Source organism: Rattus norvegicus, chromosome 20, assembly GCF_036323735.1.
Source record: "Rattus norvegicus strain BN/NHsdMcwi chromosome 20, GRCr8, whole genome shotgun sequence".
Classification (NCBI taxonomy): Eukaryota; Metazoa; Chordata; class Mammalia; order Rodentia; family Muridae; genus Rattus; species Rattus norvegicus.
The window spans coordinates 14164366-14178216 of NC_086038.1; the positions used below are offsets into that span (position 1 = coordinate 14164366).

At 37.3% G+C, this 13851-nt stretch overlaps 1 protein-coding gene across 6 annotated transcripts in view; it reads right to left on the bottom strand.

The window, feature by feature from the left end:
- Nucleotides 1-13851, bottom strand: part of Pcdh15 (protocadherin related 15) — a 1498824-nt gene that overhangs the window by 167983 nt on the left and 1316990 nt on the right. For all 6 annotated transcript variants that reach the window (XM_063279549.1, XM_063279551.1, XM_063279550.1 and 3 more), the window contains 2 exons: nt 12981-13121; nt 10659-10771 (listed from right to left, as the gene is read on the bottom strand). In XM_063279549.1, the coding sequence (XP_063135619.1) occupies nt 10659-10771; nt 12981-13121 (254 nt within the window). The remainder of the gene's footprint in view (nt 1-10658; nt 10772-12980; nt 13122-13851) is intronic.

The window sequence follows — 13851 nt, forward strand, 5'->3', positions numbered from 1 at the left end:
AGAATGTTTCTAGTTTCACCCATTTACCTGAGAAATCCATAATTTGGCTTTTCTTAATAGCTGAATAATATTCCATTGTTTATCTTTTCTTTTTCTTTTCTTTTCTTTTCTTTTCTTTTCTTTTCTTTTCTTTTCTCTTCTTTCTTTCTTTCTTTCTTTCTTTCTTTTTTTTTTTTTTTTTTTTTGCCAAAGAAAGGCAATTGAAAAACGGAACACTATTTAACACGGAAAATGGGTTGGAAGGCAAACACAGATACAGTCACTCCCTAGCTGCTACTAATGGCTACTAAAACTATATTCACATGACTTGTGTGAGAGTGAGCTCTGTCTCAGAGACTCAAGCAGGCCACCGTGCAGCCCAGCGCACACTGGGCTTGGTGGTGATGTATTTACATGACTGCTTCTGCTGTCAGCACAGTCAGGACTGCTGCTCTCCCAGGCAACGGAAGAACTCTTCTTTATGGTGACCTCAAAAATCCCCTATTTTCTTCTGTTCCTTCTCTCTTTCTGAACCTTCAGTTGTATGAAATGTCCATGACATTTCCCAGAATGTCATACAGTTATAATTACGCGGCATGTGATACCGTCTTTCTTCTGCCAATGTGTACTTTAGTTGTTTCCCGAGTAGTTGCATGATGTGCTATTACGTTTCATTGCCTTACTTTGTACTGCTTGCTTCGTTACATGAATCAAAACAGCAGTGGGATTTACTCAGAAGAAAATGATCAAAATAACTCTAAACTTACCGCTTTAAACAAATCTTTGTAACGAAAGAACGAATCCGAAAGGTTATCAGCTTCATAATAATTTAGATGCAAGAAACATACAATCTAATTTTTCTTAGCGTCATAAATTAAAGCTTGTTTAGCATTTCTAATTATTTTGGAAAATATGGAGCACTATAATTTTTTTCAATTAAATGTTTTAAAATATCTGAGTCATCTAGATAATAACTGTGCCAGAATAACATCGTTTGTGGTGTCCAAATGTTAGATCCTATTTTTACAGTATAAATAGAGATGAAAATTGTTTCATTATTTTATATTTGGGTTTGAGAAGTAACAATAAGAGTAAATGCTATGCTTGCTGAACAAAGCTTCTAATTATTTTAAATGCTGTGCAGTTTAGAGCTTGAAAGTGTTGGTAAATAGGTGTCATAAAAGTTCAGTGGTTCCAATCTGGCTCTATTGCTCTCCCTTCTACAGAGACAAATCTAATTTATTTTGTCAGTTTGTAATTCAATATATTTGCAAATCAGTACCAATTAAGGCACCATTTTTATATCTGCGGTGAGAAAATTTAATGAAAACGAGAAGAAATAAACAGCCACTGAACTCCCATTATGGGTAACCTTGTGGTAATTGTGCCAGGGTGACCTAATTCTACACATTTAACTAAGAAAAATAGTGTCAAGGCAGGAAGCTGTAGAGACACCAGCACCCCATGATTCTCAGGGTGAATTATGAATAAAAAAAGGAGTAAAGGATTAAGTGGGCAGAAGTTCTTCATAAGCTCTGTTCACACTCACAAGAAGGCACCTTCAGCTTGAAGATACAGGGCAAGGAATCCAAAGGACTTTTCAAACTATTGTCAAAGTAGACATGTCATTTAAGATAACTGTGTGTTCTTTCTCATTTTGTTTCACTCTCGTTAATGGGGTTTATCTGAATCTCTCCTAGCTATTGGTTCTCGGACTTAAACTCTAAATGAATCTTCTGGAGAAACTCATTACATCAGTATTTGTCATTTCCTGACACGCACTCCAAAGTTGTTTGTGATCCATGAGGTGAGGCTCAGGAATCCCTCGGGGAAAGGTTTTCAGATGTGGAGTGTTAGAAATGGTGGATCCCTCTCCCTGGTGCCTCCTCCTTCCCTCCCTTCTCCCTCTCTGTTAGCACTGTTTGGTTCTCCGCCCATAATGATGCCAAAATTAAGCAACTAATACTTCTTAACTCTAGGAGACCTCTGGTTCTGATGTTATGAGGTTTTTGGACAGGAAAATTGCATTTGACCCTCATACTTTTAATATTTTAAAGAGTCTATAAAATGATACAATACTACTTAATGCTTTTGTTGAATACACTAAGAAACACTAATTTCCTTATCCCTAGCATATAGGAGATACTCTATACATTTTTACCTATTATTGACACCATAATCTTACGAGTCATACTTAATGAGAAATTTGCTTAAATACATTATCCTGTGAGTTTGTCTTGTGCCCACTAGGAACACACACACACACACACACACACACACACACACACACACAAGACCTAAGTATGTCTACCAAGCTGATACCATAAAATAAATGTTTTCTATGTTCTCTGATTTTTATATGTCATACCTAGGTAAAGATTATATTTTCCTGTTTCCTATTTTTACCACTCACAGCTAAATTTTGGCTTCATTCATGAATACCACTGTCAGGGGATGAGGCCAGTATACCTAGAAGTTGACATGAAAATTTAAAAAGAACAAGAAGAAAATCATTTAACACTCAGACACATTATTATGTATCAAGTTGTGTAGTGTTTACATGTATTGTGTGCCTATGGGCTGCTACAACATATGGATCAAAGACTGAAGATACAGTGGGTCGCACACCTTAGTGGTGATAGGTTTGCATAATAAATAAACTGTCACTTATGAAATTATGAACGACTCCAGAAAATGCATCCATTTCAGACCCTAGTTAGATATTCACGAGCAAAGCTGAATCATTTATATATCTTTGGGTCCTAAATATCTTCAGTGTAACAAAACTAAAACAGGGACTCTGTTTCTTGCTGTAGAGTTAGACCAGCAGGTCTGGAACAGACAGTCACTCAAAAAAAGAAATGCAGTTGACAGTTGTTCATATAATTGGTAATGATCTCTAACAAATCATTTTTGCTATTTTGCCCAAGAGAGGAAGGTAGGGCTTGGAATAGACAGGGTTGAATGCCTTGGAAATTATGCAATAAATGCATGCACCAAAAGATATTAAAGCAGATCTTACATAATCTTAATCTTATAGATCAGTAGAAAAATTGCCACATTTGTTTTCTGCCCATATCATGGAGAAGGGAAGCTTTGCTCCTCTGTAATTGGGCCAGTTTCCTGATGTACATGTTTGCTTAGTGTGTAAGCATGTTAAGCCTGGGGTAATTTCATGTGACTTTGCAACTAACACTGAAGAGGACTGAGGCTTCTGGTTTGCCCCATGGTAGCATGTGAAATCACGTGATACAGATTTATCAAGACAGAAGGCAACACAAGGAGAGATGTCCAGGCATCCTTGAAAAATTCAGACACTGTCCTATATGGTAGTGAAGTATATACATGGGGAAAATATTAAAGTTCCCCAGTTTGTAAACTTAAGGAAAATTTCTTGCAAGCTCTCAGTTCTTAGCCTCCTTGTTCTTACAGATTTACACTAGAAAACATGACATTGTAAAATTTGTTTCTTTAAAATCTTTAAGAAAAATGCTTCTTGCAAGATTTACAATTCAGGACATTGATATTGCCACTGACCAGGGAGATAGTCTTTGACACACAATGTCATTAGAAAAGACATGTATCTATTTTGTTAATGGCCCCATTCCTGGCTATTCTGTCTTATGAGTTTCCTGTTTCATATTGTAAAACTACCTTCACTAGCAAACATGGGAGGACATTTCCAGCACAGCTTTTAGTCAAAAATCACTTTCCTGGGTAAAATGGAGCTTAGATTGAGCTCTGGCCTTCTCCGTTAGTACTGCAGCATATTATATTTGTATGATTAATATGCTAAGTTTTTTAGATTTATTTTATTATATATAAGTACGCTGTAGCTGTCTTCAGACACACCAGAAGAGGGCATCAGATCCCATTACAGATGGTTGTGAGTCACCATGTAGTTGCTGGGATTTGAACTCAGGACCTTTGGAAGAGCAGTCAGAGCTCTTAACCACTGAGCCATCTCTCCAGCCCGATTAATATGCTAATTAATTAATATGGGTTTGTTTGTCTATCTATCTTCTATTTATTGCATTATATGTGAACCCTTGGATCAGCATGAGTTCTATCTAAGCAACCCCTGAATCATAAGAAACAGCCAGTGGCTATTTGAATACTTCTACTATTTCCTCTGATGATGGGATGAGATGAGAGTTGTACCCAAGCCTTAGGAACACATGGCCTGGGCTGAGGCCAGAGTATTTCATTCTCTGTTCTAACTATCCTTTGGCTTAAGCCTGGATGCTTCTAACCTCCAGACGATCTAATCTTTGGCAAGCTAGGATGTTGAAGGTTCATGTGGCAATCCCTGAACCCCAACAAGAACAAGGTCCTTCATATTGCTTGTAAGTCTTTTCACAGTATGTCCCAGCCTGATTCTCTATGCTCATCAAGCCAGAACCTTCCTTACAGTGCCATGAAATGGGACACTCTGCAGATTTAACACAGTGAACGATCATCCATAATGAATTCCAAACAAGGGGAACAAACAGAGACTATAAACCATCTGCACCTCAGAAGATGTAAAAACGTTCAGTTCCATGTGCCAGAGAAAGTGTTTGGGTTCACTCTAAAGGTCCCGAGACTTTTCTCAAACATAAACAGAATCTCCATTGCGCTTAAGGAAAGACTTGGATAGTGACAGAAGGAGATAGAGGAGTTTATCTACAGGAAATATGAGAGTTCATGTTGGACACTAGATCTACACTAAGACAGAGCGGCTTCAGCTGTCAAGCAACACTCGCTTTATTTGGAAGTTTTCATGACTCTTCCCATCATTTTTATAGTCTCTTCAGTTGGTTTCTCCCTACACACTTATCCTTGATGGTTCAAGATCTTTAAATCTGCAAATCAAGAGTTCCGTGAATGAGAGCAATGTCCCTTACTACAACAGAACTGCAGTTCTCTTGACTAATGAAATCATATTGAACTACTAGGAAAACATTTTTTCCATGGTAGAAACATTGTTTCTACAATTTATAATGTAGTATATAAAGTGGATATCTCTGATTATAAATTATAATTTTCCTCATTTTTTACATAAAAGAAGGTAGACTATTAATTCTTTATCCAGTTATACTAATTTCAATCTCCAATACAAAAACTATTCAGATTGAGTTTAATATTAATTAATACATAAATTGTACTGTCGTTAGTGATGAAATCAATTCACGTTAATCAGCAGCATACCAATTTTTAATTTTAATATGGAAATTGCGAAGGTTATATTTCAGTAAAGAGTGTTTGAAGTTTGCAAATGTCAGGGTGTTCTGTGTAATTTTCTTTTATCAAGGTCTGATAGATTAAATTTGAATAATAGTAGAAACAATATTTCTCTAGGGTTAACAAAATATGTAAGAAATTAACAAGAACACTTTTGACCTTTTTCTTGTTTACATAGAGTTATAAATTTAAATTTTATTGTCATAGAAATTCTATTTTAAATGTATACAGGTTTTAATTGTCTATAGTTTTAAAATTTGAAGTATTTAACAGTAAAGTTGGTATATCTCCATCATAAATGAGTATCAGAGCTATAGTTTTAAAATTTGAAGTATTTAACAGTAAAGTTGGTATATCTCCATCATAAATGAGTATCAAAGCTATATCTTTGTAGGCACTATAGTTTTGGAAAATTTCAAAATAACTGTCTTCGACTAAATTTTTTTTAACGTAAATTGAGTAAGACACTGCACTCTCCACTAAAAATCAATATTCACATTTAGACTTCATGGTCTATCTTAGACATGTTGATCTTTCCATGATATTTACTCTCATATGTACGGCGACTCAAACTGCCATCCTCAGCTGAAGATCAAATGTCACACTTCAGGGTGCTAACATACTTGACCTACAGGAGACAGCCCATTCTCGGGAAACCACACAACTGTAATTATGGTCAGGATTTTAGTATTTTTGCATAGGTTAGTGGAAAGACATGGTAAATGAATTTTCTATGACAATGTGATAGCTTTCCAAGAGACTCTGAGCAGTGAAAAATGGAAACCCTCTTATCAAGCATGGGTGAGCTGTAGTGTAGGCTTTGGAGGCTACGGCCACAGGAGGTATAGGTGGACTACGCTTTCAGGACCACACTGTGGAATTTTCTGTGGTATTTGTGTGAAAGATGTCTGTCTCACATCAGACTTTAATTAACAGTGAAGACAGCAGAGACACACAGCCAGGAGGTTTAAAACATAAATGACAGATGAATTGATTGTCACGTGGACACACACTTACATGAAATAGTGTTCTTTTCAATCACACAATAAACAAACTCTGGGATGTTGGGGTGTTTTGCCCTAATAGTCCCTATCTTTTCTTAACTTGCGCTCATATCATTCCAATGATGTCCCCAAGCCTGATCCCAGCTCAATCCCAATTCTCTCTCACGGGAGTTTCCTTTAATGAAATTGTTGCTTTTAAGTCTCACCTCAGTCATTTATAATGAATTGTTTTGTAATTTTCATTTTTATTTTCTCTGTGTTTATTTTAGCAATGGAGGGTCCACACGTGCCACTGTGTTTATGTTGGTGAAGTCACTATATAAACAATAAATAAATAAAATATTTAGAATAATTTATAATCAATTCAGCTATTTATGATTAGCTAGCAAAAATTTGAAGGAAAACAAAGAGTAAGATTTAATGGTTATTAATATAGAATTTAAACATATTAAAATAGGCCTTATTTATATACTTGTGTATTAAAAATGAGTGAGTTGGACTTAATACATATTAATTTATGTGCATATCACATATTAATAACAAGACAAGTTACTTGGACACACACTTAAGTGAGGTAGTGTTCATTTCAATGGCACAATAAATAAAATCTGGGATTATGGGGTATTTTGACCTAATAGTCCCCATCTCTTCTTTTTTCTTTTTTTTTTTTTTTTTGGTTCTTTTTTTCGGAGCTGGGGACCTAACCCAGGGCCTTGTGCTTCCTAGGCAAGCGCTCTACCACTGAGTTAAATCCCCAACCCCTCCCCATCTCTTCTTAACTTGAGTGAGTTGGACTTACTTATTACATATTGATTTATGTGCATATCACATATCAATAACAAGACCAGTTATATTCCTAAACTGCTCCAAACCCTCTCAGAATAACTACCATTAATGGAGAGTATACGGTGTTACCCCATATTCTCTCATACAAAGTTTTTAACTCAGTTTTAGTCATACTACTTGGCAGAGGGGAGGAATAATGAAATGGATGAAAGCTCTAAGAAAATATCAGGAATAATTTAAGAAAGCAAATCCAGTTGCTGTAGTACTGATCCACGAACAACTCTTTAACATTCACATTGGTTCCAAGATTGAAAGAGGCACGCTCTTTACACGTGAACAATTTAGATAGCTCAGGCCAGTGAGATGGTTTAATGGGGAAAAGTGTTTCCCTTTGTAAACCTGGGGACTTGAGTTTGATCCCCAAACCCACAAAGACGTGAGAGGAAAAGAACTGACTTCAGAAACATTCACACAGTGACACATGTGGACCCTCTATCAGAAACAGACCAATTATGACATGAGAAAAGTTTTTAGAAGCCAATTATGACATGAGGATCGATTTTTAGAAGGGGATTCTACTTTTAAATGCAAGGCAAACTGTGAGAAATCGTTTAAATAAAGATACGAGGCTATATTTCACTCACACATATGCACACACGCGCGCGCGCGCACACACACACACACACACACACACACACACTCCCTAATAACTTATGGCACTCAATGTAGGTGCTATTACTTGAACTTTATTCATTGCAAAAGGGGTGGGGCAAGACAAGAAATTAAAAGAAACAAGCAATAATTTGGAAAGATTTTGAGGGCAGGATGTGTTTCAGCAATGAAAGTACATCTAGATATTTAAAAGCTTTGTTCTAGGGAAAAGTAGAAGAAGGCAGATGAGGATAGAGGCCAGAATGGAGCATTAACATCCTCGCGGTGGTGTACTGCATCATTCTATGTCTAATCTTGTTTTAAACCTGGTTAGATTGGGGTGTCCTAGGATATGAAGAGAGCATATATCTGGGTGTGAACCTGAGAGTAATTACAGAGAGGATTCTGCAATGGAAAGAGGCCTGTCTTGATAGTGGTTGGCGCTACCCCATAGGCTGTGGGCTAAACAGAATTAAAAATAAAAACAGAAGGTCCCTGGGTACCCAGTTTCTAAAATCTCCACTTTCAGGCTGCCATGAACAGAGATGCATTTAGTACCTATTGACAAGTGGGACAATGGCTTTCGATTGCTCGGCCATTTGTGTCTCTGAGTTTCCCTCTTGGGAGACTGAGTAATGAAAGGGGCAGTTCCAGTAGATACCGAACAATAGAGTCAGTGGAGATGGTGCCATGATTATCAAGAGTTCAGCTGAGATTCCTGAGATAAAGGAAGAATTTGTCTTTAAATCTGATCATTTGTTAGGAATGAATTTTCCCCAAGGAGCCTGGACAGCACCCCTGGATGTTGGTATCTATCACCAAAGAAATGACTTCTGCTCATATTTGCTATTACTATTTTCGTTTTCCAAATTTTCTGAGTTCTGGTAGAAAGCCAGGTCATTGTTTTCAGTACTGAATTCTACTCCACCTGTTTCACTGAGTCTTATGTGGGTTTCTATCCATAAACAATAAATAATGAGACTGTCAAATCTCCTTTCTGATTCAGAACAACAAAGAATTGAGAGAACCAGAGAATTTGTAGTTGTTGGGAATTTCTTGGAGGCCAGAATCCTTATATAGGTCTTGTGACTTCTTTTAATTATGGCAGTAGATAATTGGCATTTTTTTTGTTCTCTGAGCTCACAATTTTATTAATAGAATCTATTTGCGGTTAGTATTTATATTCAGACACAGTAGGAAATGCTTAATTATTTATTGAGCACAACAGTTGTGGTTTTCAAAGTTGGTATTGAACAAGGACATATAGAAAAGAAAGCTAAGGAGTAATGGCCAGATTCTCATCATGACTTTGTCCTGAAGAAGAAAAGAATCAGCATGTTTCTCTGAGAATCTGAGGCATACCTGTACTAACAGGAAACAAGCCAAGCCCAGGCTGGGGCCCAGAGGAAGAGCAGGATGTCCTGAGCTTACTCAAGGGGAAAAGTTGCTCATTCTACCACCAGCTGTGGTTTGTTTGTTGTTCTTTTTCCCCCTCTTAGAGTTTTCTAGGATGGACTAGAATTAAGGTAAACAGTCAGGAGAAGAAAGGTGGAAATTTCATTTACTAGAATTTCACTGCTGTAAGGGCACCAGCAAATATGGGGAAAATATAACGTCTTAGTTGGGTTTTCTATTGCTGGGATTAAATATTATGACCATAAACAACCCTGGAAGAAAGGGTTTATTTCAGCTGATAGTTCCCATCACAGACCATCATCAAGGGTGGTCAAAGGGTAGACTCAAACAGGGCAGGAACCTGGAGGCAGGAGCTGATGCAGAGGCCATGGATAGGTGCTGCTTACTGGCTTGTTGTATTGTCCAGTTGCTTCATGATTGTGTATTTGAGGATATCTACCATCTTCTACCTGTCCTGGAGGTAATGTAGCTGTTATTTACTCAAATAAGGGCACCTGTTCCCTATCCATTACTCAGTGTCAGCATTGGGATCAACACGATAGGATAGAGTTGACATTGGATCCAAGGATATTTTAGCAATCTAGTCTCCCTTAAGACAAACTAGACTTTAGATGAGTAAAGCTAAAGAATGGTAGATATTTCTGATGGTAACAGAATTATAAACCATTTATGTATATATATATATATGTCTGTATATATGCATATATGCATATCATATATGTGCACATAAACATCTGTGCCATGTGAGAGTTTATAAAGAGTTTTGTTTTCCATGTGAAGACAAAGCAAGAAGGTATTTCTAAGATAAGACAGGATAAGAACCTCAGCTTGATCATGCTGGTACCTCAAAGAATCTTGGATAGCCATGACCACTGAAAAAGGAATTCTAGGACATGTTTGCTTTCATTTTTAAGTGCCCTGCTTAATAGTAAATTTTAAAAATGAAAATATTTTGCCTAATGGATAAGTTAGAGTTTCATAGCCTGTCTGAATATAGATAAAAACCTAACTGAGAGTCTATTAATGAAATAGGTAACTTAGAAATAAAAAACGCAGCCAATCAGTTGGTGCCAGCATGAGAGCAAATGCAAGAAGCTTCTGACCATTTTCTAACACTCGCCAACTTTCCCTAGACTGTCTCAGTTCATTGGTTATTCTGAATTATTTTCCTGTCACTTGATGAGTTGAAGGTGTCCTTGCTATAGTATATAACATAGTATTAAGAGACACACCAGATGACTTGGGAAGTGTTGCTGTAGATCATACATCAGAGGTAGAGGTCACATTGTACTGGCATCTATGGAAACTAAAAATCTATTTTTCACCGTTGGGTTCATTAATGACTTAGAACTATACGATTACATTTCAACAAAGCTCCTTTATGATTTAGAATGGATCAGGTGTTCACTGAAGCATTGCTAAAGCACTTCATACTAAACTCTTGTTAGTTATGGTAAATCTTTAAAGGTTTCGTTCTAATTTTAAAATCAAGCTAGAATTAGAAAACCAACACCACTGGTAAACTCAGATCAATTTTGAGAGTGCCTCTAAAGCACACTGAAGAAGCTTGGTGTTTTAACACCTGATAGAAATTCATACCTGTATTCCTCTTGGGTGAAGCGTGGGATCTCTCCAGGATGTAAGACAAGAATTCTCACAGTGGCACTGCTGGACATCACAGGTTCACCATCATCAAAAGCCACAACCACCAGCTAAAAAAGTAACAGAATCCGCATAGGGATTATAAACAGGAGAAAATGTCGCTACCCACTGCATCAAAGATTCTGCTATTTTGTTGTTTGTTTCACTTGTGGGAGGAAGTGATCATTTTGCCCCTCCTTTTAAGGAAAGGGATATTGTATTAGAGTATACCCAATTCCCTCTTCAGAAACATCCTGTTAGGTAGTGTCATCAAATAAGCTACTAACTCTTTTAAAAAAATACCAACTGCTAGTACAGTATATGGATGATGCTCTATTTACGTAACTCTGAATGGTTTTCTATGTTCAATGCTGCCTAAAAGAAAAATATACTTTTATAGCACCAACGCACTTACTTAAAAGATGTTAAATCCAGTGGTGTCAGCAGCAAAAAGATAATTAGCTTACTTAAAAAGAGAAATTAATTTTTCAGTGAGTTTTCTCACTATAAAGAGCAGAAGTGTTTCTCTCTAGAGAATAAAATTGGCAATCTTTGTATTAACATATGTTATATAATCTCTTAAAACAATTAGCCCAAATAAAGCCAAGATCACATAACACACAGTGGGAATTATTCAAATACATAAACTGAGAATTTTAGTCCCTTGAGACGATAACTACATATTATTACGGCAATGTTAATTGGTCCTTTCACTAACCATAACAAACAAAGAAGTGTTCTAATATTTATGTTAAAGCATTTCAAACATCTTCACAGAGGTCTATATTCTTGTGAAAATCATCGCTGAGGTGGAAACCTAAAGGTTCTTTAAAATCAATTATAGCAGATAGTGTTTTGCAGGGGCACACACATGAAGAATGTTTTCCTGAAGTGGACACAGGTGAAAAGATGTTTCACTAAGGCAGACTCGTGAAGAAATGTTGTGCTGAAGCAGACACAGGCGGAAGGATGTTCTGCTAAAGCAAGCATGCGAAAGGACAAGTGAGGAAGGATTCTTCGCTAATGACACGCATGTATTGGTCCGCCTTACGCTATGTTGTTGAGCTCCGTTTGTTCTGACTCCATAGAGAGAAAAGCACCAAAGAAACTTCTGGTGGTGTGCTGGGGCTACTTCTAAGGACTCAAACGCTGATTGGCAGCGTGATGTCAGCTGAGACAGACTCACTTGGAGTGTCGCTAAAACAGACTCACATGCTGAGACAAAACACGTGGTGAGGCAAGACCCATGAAGGACACATGATTTTTGGAGGGAGTATAAACAGGACTCAAGGGACTGTGAGAGGGGCTTGCTTGTAGAGCTAGCTGTGCGAGGCTTCTTGGGTCTTCAATCTTGGCTGATCTTTGCTTTGTCCAGACAGGCACAACTGAGAACTTCTTCTCCTGGTGCTCCAGGTGGTCCTGATACCTCCTGCTGACTCAGGACAATTCAGCTGAGGCGTGGCTGCTCCTGCTAGGTCATGCCACCACTGCTGCTATCCTGACACTACTGAACTGGACTGCTGGTGGATCCTAAAGTGTTTGCAAGTGGGTGGAGCTGCGACTGATGACCTGTGAACTAAAATGCTGATTCCCTGATGACTCAGATGAGATTTGCTTCAAAGAACCATTTCTAAATAGGTCCACTCCCCCCATATCCTAATAACCCTTTCTACTATCTCTGGTAAGTGATGGGTTAAGACGTTTAAGGACCATCATTAAAAGTGGGTTTTGAAAAAGTTAAAGCTGCACATAGCTTCTTAGTACAAAGTAACTCAGTGTAGATTAATGGATATTTTTTTCAAATTTTCTATCATTATCTGCTTCTGCAGTTATACTTGTGGGCACTTACGCTTGTGAGCAGGTAGAAGATGAGATTCACACAAGTAGTTTGAGAACAATGGAATTACTTGCTGTAAAAATCATAGTAGCAGCCTATCTATTATTGTGGCATTAGAAGTACAAAGAAAACAAAGAAAAATGTAGTGGTTTACCTGCACAGCAGAGCACTGTACAGCCGTTAGAATAAAACTGTTCACTGTGTTGATCGGTATAGACAGTATATAATTGAATATGGACTGAATATTATGATTATTGAAAAACATAGACTTTATTATAAGATCAAAGAGTTACATCTATTCATGCTGAACAGGTAAACTACTAACTCATTCTTCTTAAAAATTAAAGGGGAGAAAAATAGAAAGAAATCATATTGACAACCATTAAATGAAACGCTCGGGGCTGAATGTCAAATAGACGTTACAAAGAAAATGGCACACCGACCTTAAAAATTGTTGTAGGCTCTTCATTAAGATTAACACGGGTTATTACTCTTCCAGAATCTTCCTCTACGTCAAAAATACTGGCCGGGTATGGAAACTGCACATCATCCACTCGGTACCTCACCCGACTTGCTGGCAACCCCTGAAATGGAATAACTGATCAATCAGGATGACTGGAAAGAGCACCAGTAGAGATAAACTGACTCTCACAATGAGTGGCTTTGTGGAAAAGAAAAATTCCATACACCAAGAGTTAAAATGTCTGAGGTATTTCTTTCTATACACAACTCAATCTGAATCAATGAAGTGTGCTGTGTAAAATGATTTCTGTGTGGGGAAAAATCACTTTATTGCTACAGCCATCTTTTGGTCCATGTACTGTCTTCTCTAAATACCTGCTGTGTTTTCAATATTGTATTTTCCACCACAATTGTTTCACACTTAATTATGCTAATCTAAATGCAGAAATGCTGCATTCTTCTTGCTTGTGTGCACCTCCATCAAAGATAAATGGCCACACTGGTACAAAAGGGTATAATACCCAAGACTCAGAACGCTCACCGATCTCTTCACCCATGAATCTACAACCAACTTTTACCACAGTCATGTCTTCTGTGGGCAACTCATGTTCTGATTCTCTTCCATCTTTTATAGCCACTTTTTTTCTGTAGTTGGTCACAGATCTAGCTCTTTGTTTTCAATCTATTAAACTTGTCTGTTTAAAAACATAGACAATCTCAGGCTGAGAGGGTCGTGACTCACACTTGCAAACTCAGCACTATTGAGTTCAAAGAAAAAGAACCAACCACTGTGATTTAAGTGGCCAAGCCAAAATATCAAAACAAAACAAAACAAAACAAAACAAAAAAAAA